A 16,655-nucleotide genomic window follows, 5' to 3' on the forward strand; every position below is an offset into this window, starting at 1 on the left:
TAGCCTAACAGCCTTCTTCGCATCTTGCACTGTGTGATTGTTGTCGTCTGCACCGACACTCTCGTCCCTACACATACATAGTTCATGGAACGCGACCAGTATCTCTGCGGCGTTACCGCAACACCGGAAGCGGTGGACCTAATCCCTATGGTAAGTATACGGCCTTTACTCTATACCGTTTTGCTGCAAATGAAGTCGCTTATATTGTACATCACCCACCTTTAGATTGTTCTGCCTAGCGGCGTAAGAGAGTCCTTGTATGTTCTATGTTTTGGGCGCTGACGCTGACTCCTGCCAATGACAACCGTGTGTGATTCTAGTTCGAGTGGCTTGCTCTGTGCAAGGTGCTGAACGAATCAACAGTGGCTGGCGGTATTCAATACCTCGTAATCAACTATCACAGTACTGCAGGCGACAACGGCGGGAGCCGTCACTCTGAACACAACCATAACGTCGGTATGTACCGTATTGAAGGTGTTTCATGCTTTATGTCGTATCCGTTCTCATTTGTTTCTTTTTCTGTTGGATGAATCAGGTTACGTTTAACTTGGCGGCACTGGAGACGCCTGTGCTTTTGGAACGGAATACTTCAGATCTCTAGTTGAATGTCTGGTGAGAAACCTCTGGATGTTTTTGCTTGCTGATAAATACGACAGAACCCATGCTGCTTGCATCCGGCGGTACTTGCACAAGGGTTGCCGGTCTACTACTCGACTGGCTTCCTCTTCTCACGGGCGATTGCCGTCGCATCTTCTGAATCTAATGAAATAACCGAATAGCTGCCCTCTGCGACACATTACGAACCGCATCGCCTCCCACGTCTCACGTCCAATGTTCATCTTCTTGTCCTCGATCCTTTTATCTTTTCCATTTCGGTCCTCTGGCCTAAGTTAGCCTGAGTCCTCTTCCCGCTCACCTCTGGTTCGTTCCCGCCAACCTTCGCATCTGATACAAACTCATCTTGTACTTACGCCCAAGTGCCTCTCGGTAGTTCCCACGTATCAACATCACCCACCAGCCGGATGCTCCTAAGTCAAGAGGACAGTGCTCAATAAGCCGACAGCCGCGCGTCTTGCTTTCTTAGCACGGCAAGGCTCCTTCACACTCCGTGTTCACTGCCCGTATATGCTGGGAACATCCCTTGGTCTGTTGATCGTTCATTTTCCCACAGAACGGACTCTATCCCGCATACCTGATCCATGACCACATCGAACTACGCAGTAAAGTACGTGACTCATCAGTGGAAGAGTGGGTCAGAGTGGGCCGGGCGGTCTTCGTTCTTCCTTTCTTCCACGGTCTCTGTGCACGGAGGTACTCTGTGTACAATTGTATTGAGTCTGACTACGATGACTCTGCCTCTCTGTCTTCGGGGCCTTCGGCTCCGGTGGTCGAGGACGAGGTACGCAGTAACACACTGTTCAGTGAACCGGGCTTCGTCGTATCGTTCCTGACCGCCGGTTGTTTAACGTTTAACTCCAGAACTTCCTTGAGTTTTAAGCCTGGGAGTCTCCAGAGATCTAGCTACGGTTATACCGGCGGCGTTGAAAAGCCCTGTCTCAATACTGTATTTCAGGACGAAAAACTTGATCTTCCACCTATCCGGGCACTTGTCGATGAACACGGGGAAGTACGTCTTTTTGTTAACATCTGGACCATTGAAACACCCAAGTTATCATATCAGTCTTCTCTTTCTTGCACTCGCCCAACTCTGGGTTTCAAGATGATACTTATCCGAGGAAAATTCGGTTCATAATGCCATGTATTCCTCGAGCCCTGGGAGCATCTTGTCGTACGATACAGTCCTTAACTGTTCAGATTGAACGAGCCACGACGGTGGATACAGGTCCTGCCAGTGCCTTTCAGTCGGAGTTTCAAAACTTGAAGTTCAACTTGTTCCGACGGCCTGCTCTTTCCACGCTCTCCTCTCGATCTCTTCCTTGTGGGATTCGGTCAAGGTAATGCGGTCTTCATCGCGATGCTAAGAGCAATGGATGGTACCCCGCATAGTGGTTCTGTGTCGCCGTACTTACAGCCTCCCAAGACTACTGGTAACGACGATTACCGGTCACCTCCGAACTGGTGGTCTCGAATATCGAATGTCGAAATGGACACCTTCCATCGTTAGTGTCTCCGTCGCCATCGATATCACAGTAGTTTCCATCCTTCCTTCCTACCGTTGACAGGCCACGCTGTCAAGCGCCTCCAGCACACCGTTTTTGTCACTGTGAACTTGCCTGGACCACAGACGTTGACTTGAAACATCATCCGGCGTACATCAGCCTTGCGGCCTCTCGTTACGGCCACTTACAGTTCTGTTTCTCGAACTACTCTGTGTATGTATACAAACATGCGTAGTGGCGACCTGCCTATGATCACCTGGAATGGGCTTGCTTTATCTAGAATGGGTATTGCGTGTGAACTTTACACATCTGTTCAAGACGCGGTGAGCACTGGCTTTTCCCGCACCAGGACACCGCCGTGTAATCTACTTTCATACCTAACCACTTTCGGTCAATCATCCTACAGTTTCCTATCTGGTGCGACCACCCAAAATCCGCATCTGCCCATCGTAGCCTCGACACCTCTCACATATCGGCTCCCGATCCCGCTCCCATCACACCTTGTTCAAAAAGTGAAGTCTTTATCCCTCTACGCGTCAAGTCACCGGCCTCCATGCCGATGTCCATTATTCCCGTCACCTGTCGTTTTTCCATCTTGTTCATCTTTACCTCGCTTGGAGAATCCCATTTATTTTTGGTTGATTCCTGTTTCGGTAGTGGTGGCTCGCCAGTTCCAACGACCATCTCAAATAAGTGATTATCAGATATTGCGACGACAACAAGGCGGAGTCGTATAATTGTGGGAAATAGTTACAGTTACGGTTGAAATCTGAAGGAAACATCCATGAATACCAATAATAAATTATGCCTACACCTGGTGGTGGGATTGTAAGACAGCCTCTATATGACCTGGAGACCGTGACGAGGACGATCACAGTCTAGAAGGAGGGCCGATTGTTTTCGTCGGTCTACGAATCCGACTAAAATCATCCTGTGAGCATGTTGAAACCAGATTCATCGGGCAAGAGAACTCACCTGGAAACCATACTCAAACCCAAGGTGCCAGAACACGGACTTCAGAGCATCTAAATCACCCAACGCAGCGTAGTCTTGTTCCTATTCTTCATTCGTTATCCCTTTCCGTATAATCGCGCTGCCGAAATCGAGAATGACAGGCCTGTATGCGTTATAGCCCACCTGAGCTAAAGGTATGTTCTGGTCGTGAAGATCGGTATGGGCGACCCCTTTGTGCTTGAATGCGAGAAGAATGTCACGAAGCGAAGAGTAGACATCGCGTGTTATATGACTGACATCGTGATGGAAGGACGCCAATGGTTTTCCAGGAAGATATTCGAGTAGTAGAATAGGGAGTTGGACAGCGCGTTCGCCAGGAGGCTTGCATAGCGTCCCGGAGGCGTAACATCGAGGGATGAGGCTGCCTTGAAAGGAGCTGAGGATAGAGTAGACGCATTTTTCGGTGTTGAACGCATCGAGCATGACATTCTGATAGAATAGCTCCCATTCGAGCGGGTCTCCCGTGAAGACATGATGCGGGTGTATCAGTTCTCCATCTGGGTGTCGCTTAGCGGGCATTTGGCTAGCGTTCGCCTCAAGCTCTAAGCTCCACGGGTGATCGTCTTCGACGCGATGCTTCAAAAAGCGTGAGTCGAAAATCTTCATGATGCAGATGGGAGAAGGTGGTAAGCCAAGTCGTCGTGAATCCTCGGCGGAAGCCTTGACGGTGAAGACCTGGCTCGTGGTCGAAGATAAGTGTTGGATGACAGGGACGGTGATAGGTCCTACGTCGTCGATGTCCAGTGTGAGGGATTTTGAAGCGCTGTAGTATTCGACGTCGTGAAGAGTCTGCAAGATAGGGGACGTCGTATCGGTAATATGTACATGCGTCTAACATGACGGGCTCGGAGTTCTTGTGAAGGCGTTGGAATGTTGACCGTAATCGACAAATATAAACGCAAAAAGGAAAACCTGGTCACCACCAAGATAATTCGTCAGAGTTATATTGTCCAGGTAGGAGAGGGGAAGAGAATAACCAAAGAATAAGTGCACCGCAGCGCACAGAGTAATTCACTGCCAGCTTCGAAGTTCGAACGAGAGAAATTGTCTGCCAGTGGTCTCTCAAGCTCAGCAGATGACAAAGCGGCCAAGAGACTATTATGGTCGCGAAAATGACACGACTGGTAGATGCTAGAATAAAAACGACAACAGAAGAGCGACGAAGTCCCAGACGACTGACTCGGATGCGGACGTCACAAATTTGGCGCGGACGGCTTTATTGCGGAGAAACCCGGAACCAGTGCCACTGTGGCACCCCGCTGTCTCGGGCACGGCTGTTTACCCTTGGTTTATCCCGCGATTATTCTTGCTACTTCGTCACCCCAGTTCTCGAGAATAGTACTGACTTGTTGCAGGGCAGATGGGTATATGGATTGAAACACACCGCTACATCACATGGCAGGACTCAAAGGCACAAAAAACGAACTCAAAACATCACACACAGCATTCCTTCAATGTGCAACCACCCGTATCGCGTTCACTGCGGGCAGAGCACATAGAACTCAAGACATCAGCCGCACGTCTATAGTCACTTGCACACGCCCTCACGTCCATACAGGATCATATCATCTTCGACCGCCGACCTCCCTCTCTAACATCTCCGTCGCCTGCCTCAACTCAACCCCCGCATCCGAAGCCCAAGCCCACTCAAAATTTTTGCGTATCCTCTCCCCCAACTCCGTCAAACCCGCTCCATCCCCCGTATCATGATACCCATTCAACGCGAAATCCAAGCCGTTCCTCCGTGACCGTTCGGCGATCTTGTTCGCGAATGGGACGCGGACGCGGGAGTAGATTGAGAGCACTTGGGGGAGGGTGCGGAGCGTCGTTAGGGGGTGGGAGAGAAGGGAGGAGAGAATGAAAGCGTCCTATTGTTGTTTCGTGAGCAGGGGATGGACCGAGATGATATGACGTACAGCGGAGATGAGATGTGTCGGGACAGCAAATGAAGGGGGTGAGTAGCATGATTCGAACATGTGTACATACCTCTATGGCCTGACCCGCTCCTGCGCCCTGAAAGGGTGTCATTGCGTGCGCCTGAAGAGTAAGTGGTATCAGTGGGAATGTTCCATCGCGGAGGCTGTAGTGCATGAGGTGGCGCTTTGACGAAATGATGACCTACCGCATCCCCAAGCAGGACGACTCTGCCGTGTGAAAAGGTGTTGAGAGGCTTCATGACATTTACAGCCCATCGATTTACTGTCAGACCGTCTAAGCACTAAGATAATTCAGTCAATCGATTATCACGAGGACACAGAGGCTACGGAGATGATTGGACGAAAAGGGATGAAGACGTACGCTGGCGATTTGCTGGACGTCAAGCTCCCAATTGCTGAACGATCTGGACAACGCACGCGAGTCTACTGTCGAGATCCATGGGTCTGTGTATAGCGAGCCTTCTCTTGAGTAATCCGCTTCGAATGCGACGAAGTTGATGTAGCGTCCATGAGATATTGGATAGGCCATGATGTGCTGTAAATTCAAGGCGCCACCATTAGATAACATGGCCATCAAATGAGCCGGTCCGATATATGAAAGGAAACTCACTCTATTTCTTCCTAGAAACTACGCAAAGACAAAGAGGTCAGCGAAGGTTTACACATACCAAGACGGAAAGCCGATGACCGACCTGTGTAGGAACGGAAAGTGCTCGATTCTGGGGCGCTATTTGTCGGAGTTTATCTGCTGGGATAAGCGTGCGATGAACTAACACCCCACTGAACCTCGGTTCGACTCGATCCCGAAGGTCAGCGGCTTCGTTGAGCTGGCCTCTTTGTTCTAATTGCTGAGCCTGTTCGTTGAGCATTGTTCGACGGACGACGGACTTGATCCCGTCGGCGCCGATGACGAGGTCGCATGTGGCGGTTGAACCGTCCTGGAAGACGAGCTGTATTGGGGCACTTGCATGAGGGGGTTGGACGTAGTGGTGAAGACGCTTGGAGTTGAAGGTTTTGCAGCGAGAGGAGAGTCGTTGGAGAAGAACGCTGTGGAACTCGGCTCGATGAAATGTCAGAAGCCCGCCTGGAACACGAAGATGTAGACGGTCAGCGTCGCTCGATGGTTGAGAGAATCGTCAGAGAACACACCTCGAGAGTGAAGGTTGCTGAAGCTTTGGCCTTCCGGTTGGTCGGCCTTACGGTACTGTAGCGTCGGGACTGTAAGGTTTCGCCGATGTCAAGAGGGCTCTATAATTGTGAGGAATAATCGTACCAACGTCGTCGCTAGGACGACGATCAAGGAGCTGTAAGAGATCGTGCTCCAAGCCTATGGTTTTTAAGATCTGCCATGTTCGTCGCCAAACGCCAATGCCGGCGCCAACTTCGCTGAACTTGGTGGCAGCCTCGTACACGTCGACCTGAATGTCGGGAGAACGGGAGAGGGCGTATGCCAGAGTCAACCCGCCTACACCTCCACCGCTAAAGTCCGTTCAACCAACGACTATGTTAGCCGCCGAAATGATCACAACGATCGTGTAGAGTCACTTACCATATCGCGACACGGAATTTACTTGTTCTCGAACTAGTGGCCATGTTCCTCTGTTTGTTGCTGCAATGGCCGGGGTGGGTTGATGCTCGATGGTAACGTCAGTGGGTAGAAGAGGGCCCGAGTGCGTTTGTCGTCTCATGCTCGTCACATCTGTCGAGCTACATATATACGATTGACGTCCCACCAACAACAAGGGTCGATGTGAAGAACTGCCGCGACCATATGCAGAGCCCAACCGACGGCACGAGAATCCGTTTAGGACCGGACGGTCGAAAAGGATAGCACGATGAAATCGGACACCGAACGTTTGCCAATCATCTGGAAAACGTTAATTTTGCAGAAAATTGATGGGTGCGTGTCGACGCATGTATATAATTCGACAGAGGAGGAAATGCCGCTACAAATAGAGGGACCACAAGGGCAAAGTGAGATAAGATAGGTCAGGAAGGACCCGACTACGATCGCCCGAGGAGCGAAGGAAGCGGACAATGTTCGATGCTGCTCGTCCGAGAACGGAAGAAACACGTGCCGGAAAATGCCAACGCCTCCAAGACGATATACATGAACGTGGCGAACTCCCTCGAGGCAGATCGGAATAGGCACTCACGTATGCATTTTTATGCAAAGTCCGATCGATGCGAACTTTCGTCATTTTCGTTTTGCGCAAGAAGGGGCAAGACAATTGATTCTGAAGGCTTTCGACGGGTTTCCCGCACGCAGCCGTCGCGCGCCGCGTGGAGATTAGCAGGGGCAAGAGATTCTCACGGCGTTTTGTTGGAGGAGGGAAGCCGTATCAAATACTAGTTGACGTAGATGTAGGTTACGACGACAGCGAACCCGACAAGCTTTAGCGCTGGCGACGAGATCAGGGTAGAAGTCCGTCGTTGACTCGCCTCAATGATAAAAACGCCGAAAACCTTCTCCGGCCTTCAGTCGTGCAAATCACTGTCGTATTCTGCACGGAAGCAGCGGCGTGGACTCCGAAATAAACAAAAAATAACAGACAGTGTTGCCTGCCTCTCTCGATGTGCAGAGTGGACACGGCAGTCCCGCGATGACCATGTCACAGTTACTAGCAAGGTTGATCATCACCAATTTCGAGCGGGATTGGGGATGTGGCCAAGCATAATATCTATCAGCGTCATTTCTCCTTACCGCATCAGGGCAACAGTCATTCATGCGATGCGGAGCTGAGCATAAAACTCCGTCGTTCAAATTCTTGTCTTCCGAGCGATACAACAATTCGTGATCGCCGATTCAATTCAATAGGCACGATGTCTGGATGACGTCGGCATTCAATATTCAATCCGCGAGCGAGTTATGGGTGCCTCTGGCACTTACCTGGTGCAGATGCATGCAATGCACTGGACAGTCATGAGCCATTCGAAGCATACCTATCAAAATGCCCATCGGTAGTTTGCATGACAGCATTGACAAGATTTGACGGACTCACCGTGATATAACGAAGACGTAGGTAGTTCCCCATCCATCGAGTCAATGTACCTGGAGTCACGCTTGTCCCCGCCACAATTACTGACAGTAGTTCGGAGTTACAGGATGCCGGGTCCGTTGACCTCAAACATCAAGAATGCGAACTCCGATGCCTGGTTCAGTAGTCGTCCTCTTTTTTGTTCAGTGTGAACAAAGATGGCCGACCGAACAAAGGACACTAGATGGGTCATCTTCAGACGTATCCGTTCTTTTCGTGGAATCCGTCAATATATGTGGGATCCACCAGGAAGATTCTTTCGATAGCTGGGAGAAGAGCTGAGATCGGCGTCAAGATAGACGAGTACGGCAGCAGACTCACGAGAATAATAATCCCTAAGATAGTGTATTAGAGAGACAATCAGTATTCTCCTTCCGTAAACTGACTATAAAAATGGACAAGTCTTTCTGTCTTGCTGACCGGGCGTGTATGTCCAGAACCTCTACCCGCACTGTGTCTTGAGCCCTTGAATAAGTCGGCGAACTAGTGTTCCTACAAGCAAAGTGCCTTCGTACGTTTGTTGATCTACCATATCAAGATCTTGTGAGAACGCTGAACGTGAGAATGAGAAGCCCATATGTAACGTACCATACAGGCCCCGGGCATAGGTTGAGGTTGACCCTGGTGGTGCTTTGAAGAATTCCGATGCTGCCATATGCTATCAGAAGCGAAATTGAGGAGACATGATATGTCTACACAAGGTAGAAGCAAAGTGGGAGTCGCACCTGGACACAAGTACGAGAACAGACAGGCTCAAACTTCGCCAGGCTTTCGCTGTCAAAAGGTAGTGGTTCGAGAACGCCGCAACGATGTAAGTGCCGTAAAGACGAACAGGGCTCACTCAAAGAACGTCTGTAGCTCACCTGATCAGTATAAATTACCACGATGGGTATTTGCTGCCCTTTCCTATCAAACACCTCAGGGCATAAAACAGGACGTCCGTTTCTTTCGTACGAACAAGAAGCCAAATCTAATGAAGTCTTCTTTCCGAGGATAACATTAAAACTGCGGACACCGGTGACCACGAGGACGCGCGCGAGGGCAACAACAGCTATATGTGAAGGGCGCATGACAAAGTCTTACTGCATCTGCCGTCAGTCAGTCTATTCAAGTTATGCTCAAGTTAATATTGTCGTCCATCTCGAAAGATGAGTGGTACTTGCGAGTGTTTACGCCGTCCAAGTTCCGTTTTGCGAGAGCTTCAACAAGCTCAAAGGTGTGCGTTTGTTTCGCAGAGTGGCGTGTGGAGATTCGGTGTTTTTGGGACCAAGAGTAGGACTGATGCGCTCAGTATAGCCCATGCAGATATGTGCATACCTGTGAACGAAATAATGCCGCTCAAGTGCCTTGTCTTCGGGTAGAGACTAAAGAGCTCGTCATACGAAGCATACGAAGCAACACGCAGCATACGGGTTGACCCACTCCATTCGAACGACCATATGCATGTTCCGACGGCCGTCGTAAGAGAATTTCCATCTAGATAAACTTCAGGCCCTTTGCACCCCGCCCAAGGTCCAAGTCCGTTGCGCTCGTGGGATGTCGAAGGCCGCCCAAGTCGTCATCGCCATTCATTCCTATGTACATATGAAAGAAGAGAGAAGAGGTCAGTCAAGCGACATCAGCATTATGAATACGGAGCTCAGCACTCTTTCAGAACTCACTCGTGCCCTCGTAAAATTAGTTCTTTACTCCGCTCAAACCACCCCGGTCGTAAAACCCGTCTGCAATCGGACTCAAGGCCCTCAACATGCATCAATTTCGTTGAAGTACCGGCTTGTGGACAAAGGCGCATAGCTTCCAACTCCACCGTATAACAAGATGATGGAGTGAGAAGAATTATACTGGGACTTGATGAATAGATTCGATATGAACGCCACGGTGCCACACACTATATCGTGAGGGATTATGGGACATCGACCCATCGCAAACGCAGCTAGAGAGCGGATACGAGAGCACACCGATTATGAACTTGTCGTATTCTTGGGCATGAAGGACCTTGACGGCCCATACTACTACGCTGTATTGGCCCCAAGATATAGAAAGTCCAACACTGTGACGACTCACCTCATGCTCTACGTCCACTAGTAAGTACGGGCGTTTTTATCTTGTCAGCAAAGTCGGACGTTCGGATTTTCTACAACGACAAGCATATCCCGTTCGTCTAGGGCGAGTTGCAGTGTTCAAACAAGGATGTGTCTCGACGAATCACGATCATTGTGGTTGAATTTGGTGGAGTCCTTTTTCAATCCCCGCCCGGCGACGGTTCGCATTTTGCCTCATCGGACTTTCAACTGTGGAAACGTGTCCGAGTCAGTGATGTGTGGCGAGCTTGGCTGCATCCACCCGCGAGCTTGCTCAGAATCCTCGACGTTGATACGATTTGTTCCGCATCGATTATGCCCACCATATATCCTTTCACTTTTACTGCTAGAAATTTCTCAACCAGCGAACAGACGGCAGGACTTCTTCGTCCAGAACTCGAGAAGGGCACCATCACACCTCACGATTTCCAAGCTGCCGTCGACTTCTATCCTGGAGGGCACCGAACATACTTCGTTTGTGCCTAACGCTTATTCTCAATGGGATAAAGGTGTAGCTGATTTGAACGGCCACTAGTTCAAAGGACTAGCCGCAGGCGGGGCAGGCTTTGTGGCGTATGACGTGCTCAGACCAGTTCGAGCGAAACCACGCAACATTCTCGCGTCCATCGCTACACTTGCCGGGGGAGGTCTTCTCGGCCTATACTTCTCCTTCCGCGCGCATCTCCAGTTCGTCAACTCTCTGCACGATCGAGCTGGGTTCTGGCGTGCACTCGAGAACGTGAATACTCTCGTCGGTGGGCCGCACATCAGACCGCTTGGTCTTCCCACCGGTGCTGAACGAGAGAGCACTCAGGAAGTGGGTAAGGAGGACATACGGTGGCTTGATTTCTTTCGTATCTCGAACGATCCTATGAGAAGTGGGAAGATCTTTGCCGCGCGAGGCGATCACAATACAGGTGAGAGTCACGAATCTTCTACATCATTTTTCAACTTCAATTACCTGACATTTGCTCTAGTACCGGCGCCGGATCCATCTAGCACTGAAACGTAAGGTACTTCTGTACGCTCACGCTCTTACGAATGACCAATTGGTGCGTGCGCAAACGCATTGAGCCGATATCTCCGCGGGTCCAAAGCTGTGGTCTTGAGTGTGAGTCAGAGACGTGAGAGATCCCTAGAAGCTCTAAGGTACTTGGACGAGAGCCGGGACCTTGCGACCCATTTCTTCCTGTGGTAGAACGATGCGTAAGCTCATTACTATTGGACCCTTTTGAAAGTGGTACCACGTCCTCGATGTCCTTGAGAACGATATGCTTTGAAGTATTCGCTTTTCCTCCCTCGACCGCGAGGGGAAGTCAAGGACAACTGAATACGACACTGTAATAACATCCTTTCTCTGCGTATTAAATGACTTGGCCAGTGTGGATGAATAGAAAGCAGATAGGTAAGTTCTCAAATATTCCATCGCGCGGAGATATAGAAAATTTGACCATCTCAGTGTTTTCACAAAGGAAACCACTCGGATACGATTATCGTGTAACACGAGCATTGCAACGGACTTCACAAGCTCTTCCGATTATAGAAAACTACTTCAGTACTCGGCTCATCAGTTACGACCATGGTGTGCGTTTGTCTACCTGTTCATTCCTCGTTCGCACCTGACTCATCTCGCTCGAATTCCCCCAGGTTTACGAGCAGCGCGTTCTTCCTAAGTTCCACGAAAACCCAACCGTCGGCCGTGATATCTTCTCGGAGGATGGTAAGACCCAGTGCTACCTACGTATGCTTCACTCATTCCCGCATAACCAGGTACAACTCTCGGCCAAAGAAAGTGCCTAGATCGTGGCCTTCATCATCGTATAATTCGGAACTCAGCCGGAGGTAAGAGATTTTTCGCTGCACATCTAGCTCATGAATGTGGTCATCCCTGGCAGTAAGTGCCTGAGGTAAGAAAAAACTATTAACAGAGGTAACGGAAATACATTCCCGACGTTACAGGATCCAAGAGAAGTACGGCTTCCATTATGCTACGTACTCTTTTCTTGTATGCGATGACTTTTCTCATCCGCATGTTCAATTAGACACGAGTCACTGTCGAGCTCAATCAGATTCATAGCCTCGCGATGCTGCTAGGTGAACGCCTTGGGCGGCGCTGACTGGATCCTTCTCTGGTCCCTGAACTTGATATCCTTCGACGCCCTCGGAACTCGGAACTCTCCTGGATGGAAACCTATGGAGAATTTTACCACCATTCGTACCGTCAATCCGTATAACTGACCAGGAAGAGTGGCGGTGGTATATTCCCAGTTGAGCCTCTCCTGTGATCACGACTGATGATCTCCATTCTGCCCATAGAAAACATATCGTGTACGTCGAATATAGTGGTCCCACAACAGGGAATACTGCATTTGTACGCCACATTTCATCCCTTTCCTAAACCAGACAGAGAATGCGCCGTCCGGTTACGACTTCATCAAACGGATGTCGGTAGATCATGTTCATCTTCGCGGTAACGCTGGGCACAATGACGAGTATGGAGATTTAGAGGACCTCGAAGAAGAAAAGCCCATTCATCGTCGTTCACAGAGCTTCATGTGCTCCGAACTGATCGGGGTGAAAAGGACGGCACTCTTTGACAGGTACCCCTTCTTGTCTCGAGATATCAGATTCGTTTCGCTCAAAATCAGCTCTCAAGTGAGACGGTTACCGGAAGACGAGGTGGATCCCTTTTATCTGCTCACGTCTCCCCCAATATACCAGCAATGAAGCACGGTCTACCTACTAGCATTTTTCTCCTCGTTTTTTCCTATCTACCATTCGTTCGGGGGGACCTTACCAATGTCACGATTGATGACACTTACGGTGACATTATAACTCACGAAAAGGCCGCATACACTCCTTCCGATGGCTGGGCACAAGGACCATGCGATGGTTGTCACGCTCAACCAAACCCTAATCTGACGTTCGGTGGGACATGGCATGATGCTACGCACAATCCAGAAGACTTGGATTCGAAAGCAATAAACCTGACCTTCAAAGGTCTGCCCATCATTTTTTTGAACATAACTTATTAGAACTCACGACTTACTAGGGACTGCCGTCTGGGTCTATTTTATCCTTGGGAATAACATCAATGCCGAGACCGCTTCGGACACTTACTTGTCGTTCTACCTCGACGATGAATATGTCGGCCAGTTCAGCCACAATAAAACATCAAGCCCGGACTACGATTACAACGTTACCGTGTACTCTAATACGAGTATTCCGGGTGCCCAGCATACACTCTCAATGGAGTCGGCGGGGAACACACCTGCATCTCTGATGTTATTTGACTGGGCAATGTACACGTGCGTCTTCATAAATATGTGTCACAAACTTCTAATATTCACTATGAATTCTGATCGAGCAATCATCCACAGCTTTGACCCAGCGATAAATGATCAGCCTCCACCGCCCAGCTCCCAACCCTCCGGTGGTGTCAGTACTGCTGGTACCTCGACGACCTCGAATACAGCCGTCTCATCCTCCTCTTCCACCCCGTCCTCCCCTGCAACCAGTCCCGACAGCAATCCACAACCGCATTCGAGAGGGACCCTGATAGGTGCGATCTGCGGCGGAATAGGCGGTGCCCTCGTATTCATCGCTCTGCTCGCGATCTGTATTCGGCGAACACGCACACTACGCTGCATGGCTACTGCTGAAGGCGTAGCACTCGAAGACGAACCTGGTTTCGTAGAGCCCTTCTTAACTTGGGAGCCGTAGGGATTTTCTATCTAAGTTATTCGCGACTATTTAGTCGGTATTTTTCTTAGATCCACCTGACTAATTGCTCTCCCAGATACTCAAGTCTTCTCGTTTGACTGGTACAGAATGTCTTGCCGTAGGGAAAATGTATGCTTGTTCTGCATTGATTCAACGCGATTGACGCTAGGCAACACTTGGAGATGGATGTGCCAGCCAACCATTGAGCTATGACCTTCATTCCTGAGCCTTGCCAAGCAGTGATCGTGTCGAATAAACATATTACTTATGTTGTCTACGGGAAGTCATCCGATATTGTAGAGCCTCATAATCGTGAATTTAGTCGTCGCAGTAGCTGTGCCACTATGTTCGATAAAGTGTCTAAAATGTATATTTATCGCGTTGAAGGTACCGGAAAGTACATAGCATATGAGTTAGATGTATGAGGTTTATGGGGTTTCGGGAAGGAAAAGAGGTATCAAACGAGCAGAACTGAGTGGCATAGTGAAGTACGTAGGACAGTTGCAACGCGACAAGTCAAGACAAACAGCCATCATCAACATATCACTGAATTACTGTAAGAGTTGATTGCCAGACAAGAGTGGCGTAGTCAAGCGCAAAAGTCAATCAGAAGAGTCAATACGAGTAGTCAGAGGGGAAGTCATTTTGTTAGTTGAACTGAATAGCCGCAGTTCATAGTCAGGTCGTTAGTGCTCTAGTCGATCCATAGTCAGCCAATAGTCGGTTCGTAGTCGACGAACAGTCGAGGGGGATCTAAGATTTGGGCCGACTAAATAGTCACAATTGGGTTAGATAGAGAGTCTCACAACCAGAACTTGGCCGTCACGAATGCGTCAACGCGATGCCAAGCCAGAAGACGACGGAACCACAACTTCCAGCGTCATCCAACCTGATAGTCGACGACGTCGCAGGGGCCATACAGTCAATGAAATGTCCGACGAGCGGCTTGTGGGGAGAGCTCCAGGGAGCCATACTGGCACTGCGGAGGAAATACGCCGTCAAATCACTGATATAAGGGTTGAGATGGATGCGTTGAGGGCGAGACAGCTGATGGCAGAGTTGGCAATGGGGAGGAGAGACGAGACGGGTGCCGATGATAACGATGATGAACCGCCGCCGGAGTACTATGAGGAGGAGGAGTAGTAGTGGCTCAGGGCTTTGTTCCGTCTGAATCCGTCTAATTTTTGGGTTATGACTTCCTATTATGTGCCGTTTCGTCTGATGCTCATCATATGTCGCGCTCACGTCTCTGGATGCATAATTTTGGTAGTAGGAAAAATGTATTTGATAAGAATCAAGATTGAGTACGTAGGTTGAAGTTATGGAGCAGATTGCTTGTTCCAAGCCCGAGATTCCCACCGTATCTAGTAGTGACCACACCCCAGTCTTCTGCTCTGAAGCAGAATGAGTCGACGGAGTCGAAGTAAGCAGACGGTCCTTCGACGGTCCTTTGAATTTGGTAAGTACAATTGCAGTGCCACTCGGCGAACGCCGCAGTGGTGAATGGCACTGCTTACCGTCTTCCGATTCAGAACTCTCACTGGGGGAGCGCAGACTTCGTCTGCAGCAACCTCGCTTGGAGGGGAGGATGGCACGATTTCTATTTTTTTACGAGGCAGTTCACAATACAAGTTTCGTTTGAGCGGTGCTCGGCCTTCTTGGTGCATGTGTGGCAACGCGCTATCTCGTCTCATTGAAGAGGCCCAAGTAAGCGAATGTGTTCCATCTCGCATCGGCCAAATTGCAAGGCTCGCACGGGCGCACGCGAGAGGCCGGAAGGACTAGTAAGAGCCAAAATAGGCCCTTGAATACGATATTTCTGCGATACCCTCATATCGCTGTTGACGGTTGTTCAAAATCGCGAGAGTAGCTTGAAACGCGAGAATGGGGTTATTGTGCGAGAGGTTCTGTACCAGGGGATTCGGGCCTACTTATTCGGGCTTGTATTTTGAAAGATGCGCGCTCGTTTGAGAAAAATGAATATAACATTTGACAAAGGCCCCGGTAGATACATGGGTGCCATGTACATGCAGCCGCTACGATAAATCTCCAGACTGTGCCATAGAAAACCCTTGCGCACCGACAACCCAACGACATACTCTCTGGGAGTCCGTAGAAGTATCCCCCTCGAAATGGCGATATATGCTATGAAATTTGAACAATAAGTATCCCGAAGGTGACCATATTAGCAATGTGCAGACGTACCTTTCGCACCGACCTATTTCAAGAACACTATAGACATAAAGTGATCTGCGAGAAACTAAGTGAGCATGTGAGTATATGCGCTATAGAACATGGGACGCACCTCGTGTTCCCTCGCAAACCCTCAACGGACGACACAAGACCGATAGAAAATGAAGACGGCGTACCGACAGTGATTTCTGCAATCGAAGGCGAGACGACTGCGGATCCTCCTCGATAAGCAGCAACTAGAGTGAGGAGCAACTGGCAGAATTTCAAGTATGGGGGAGTTAAATATCGGTAGGAGTAACTGGTAGGGATGAAGGAAGAAAAACAGGTGGGGGGAGCAAGAGGGCGGGAATGGGTCGGGTGTGGTGACTCCTGTTATTACCAGTAAATATAGAACACGTACGGTACGAGCCTCCCATTCGATAACTCTATTCAACGATCGAGTGACGGAAGCCGTTGTTGCTCCCACTGTATAGGCGACCGGCGAACAGAAAGAAAGACGGCATGAGAGCGAAGGTGGAGGCTGAAGAAATTAGGGCGTAAACGGTGGAG

The 16,655-nt window shown here is 49.6% G+C and overlaps 5 protein-coding genes across 5 annotated transcripts; 4 read left to right on the forward strand and 1 right to left on the reverse strand.

The window, feature by feature from the left end:
* Positions 1 to 84: 84 nt before the first annotated feature.
* Positions 85 to 546, forward strand: STEHIDRAFT_163812 (uncharacterized protein; the record flags this gene model as incomplete). The annotated part of the gene is made up of 4 exons (XM_007311531.1): positions 85 to 150; positions 226 to 243; positions 321 to 456; positions 536 to 546. The coding sequence occupies 4 exons, from the start codon at positions 85 to 87 to the stop codon at positions 544 to 546; spliced, it is 231 nt and encodes a 76-aa protein (XP_007311593.1).
* A 4,153-nt stretch (positions 547 to 4,699) lies between these two features.
* On the reverse strand, positions 4,700 to 6,664 carry STEHIDRAFT_135813 (salicylate hydroxylase; the record flags this gene model as incomplete). Its single annotated transcript, XM_007311532.1, has 9 exons — positions 4,700 to 5,002; positions 5,121 to 5,171; positions 5,257 to 5,352; positions 5,433 to 5,606; positions 5,682 to 5,699; positions 5,764 to 6,155; positions 6,221 to 6,289; positions 6,345 to 6,550; positions 6,621 to 6,664. 9 exons carry the CDS (start codon positions 6,662 to 6,664, stop codon positions 4,700 to 4,702), a joined length of 1,353 nt encoding a protein of 450 aa, XP_007311594.1.
* A 3,813-nt stretch (positions 6,665 to 10,477) lies between these two features.
* STEHIDRAFT_150993 (uncharacterized protein) lies at positions 10,478 to 11,260 on the forward strand. Its single transcript, XM_007311533.1, has 3 exons — positions 10,478 to 10,664; positions 10,726 to 11,107; positions 11,168 to 11,260. The coding sequence occupies exons 1-3, from the start codon at positions 10,506 to 10,508 to the stop codon at positions 11,200 to 11,202; spliced, it is 576 nt and encodes a 191-aa protein (XP_007311595.1). The 5' UTR covers positions 10,478 to 10,505; the 3' UTR covers positions 11,203 to 11,260.
* A 1,707-nt stretch (positions 11,261 to 12,967) lies between these two features.
* On the forward strand, positions 12,968 to 13,496 carry STEHIDRAFT_31202 (uncharacterized protein; the record flags this gene model as incomplete). Its single annotated transcript, XM_007311496.1, has 2 exons — positions 12,968 to 13,190; positions 13,243 to 13,496. Coding segments are annotated over 2 exons (477 nt in total), but the record flags the coding sequence as incomplete, so codon positions are not given.
* Positions 13,497 to 14,741: 1,245 nt separating this feature from the next.
* Positions 14,742 to 15,056, forward strand: STEHIDRAFT_163816 (uncharacterized protein; the record flags this gene model as incomplete). Its single annotated transcript, XM_007311534.1, has 1 exon — positions 14,742 to 15,056. The coding sequence occupies one exon, from the start codon at positions 14,742 to 14,744 to the stop codon at positions 15,054 to 15,056; it is 315 nt and encodes a 104-aa protein (XP_007311596.1).
* Between the last annotated feature and the right edge of the window lie 1,599 nt (positions 15,057 to 16,655).

The sequence above is a fragment of the Stereum hirsutum genome (genome assembly GCF_000264905.1).
Source record: "Stereum hirsutum FP-91666 SS1 unplaced genomic scaffold STEHIscaffold_28, whole genome shotgun sequence".
Classification (NCBI taxonomy): Eukaryota; Fungi; Basidiomycota; class Agaricomycetes; order Russulales; family Stereaceae; genus Stereum; species Stereum hirsutum.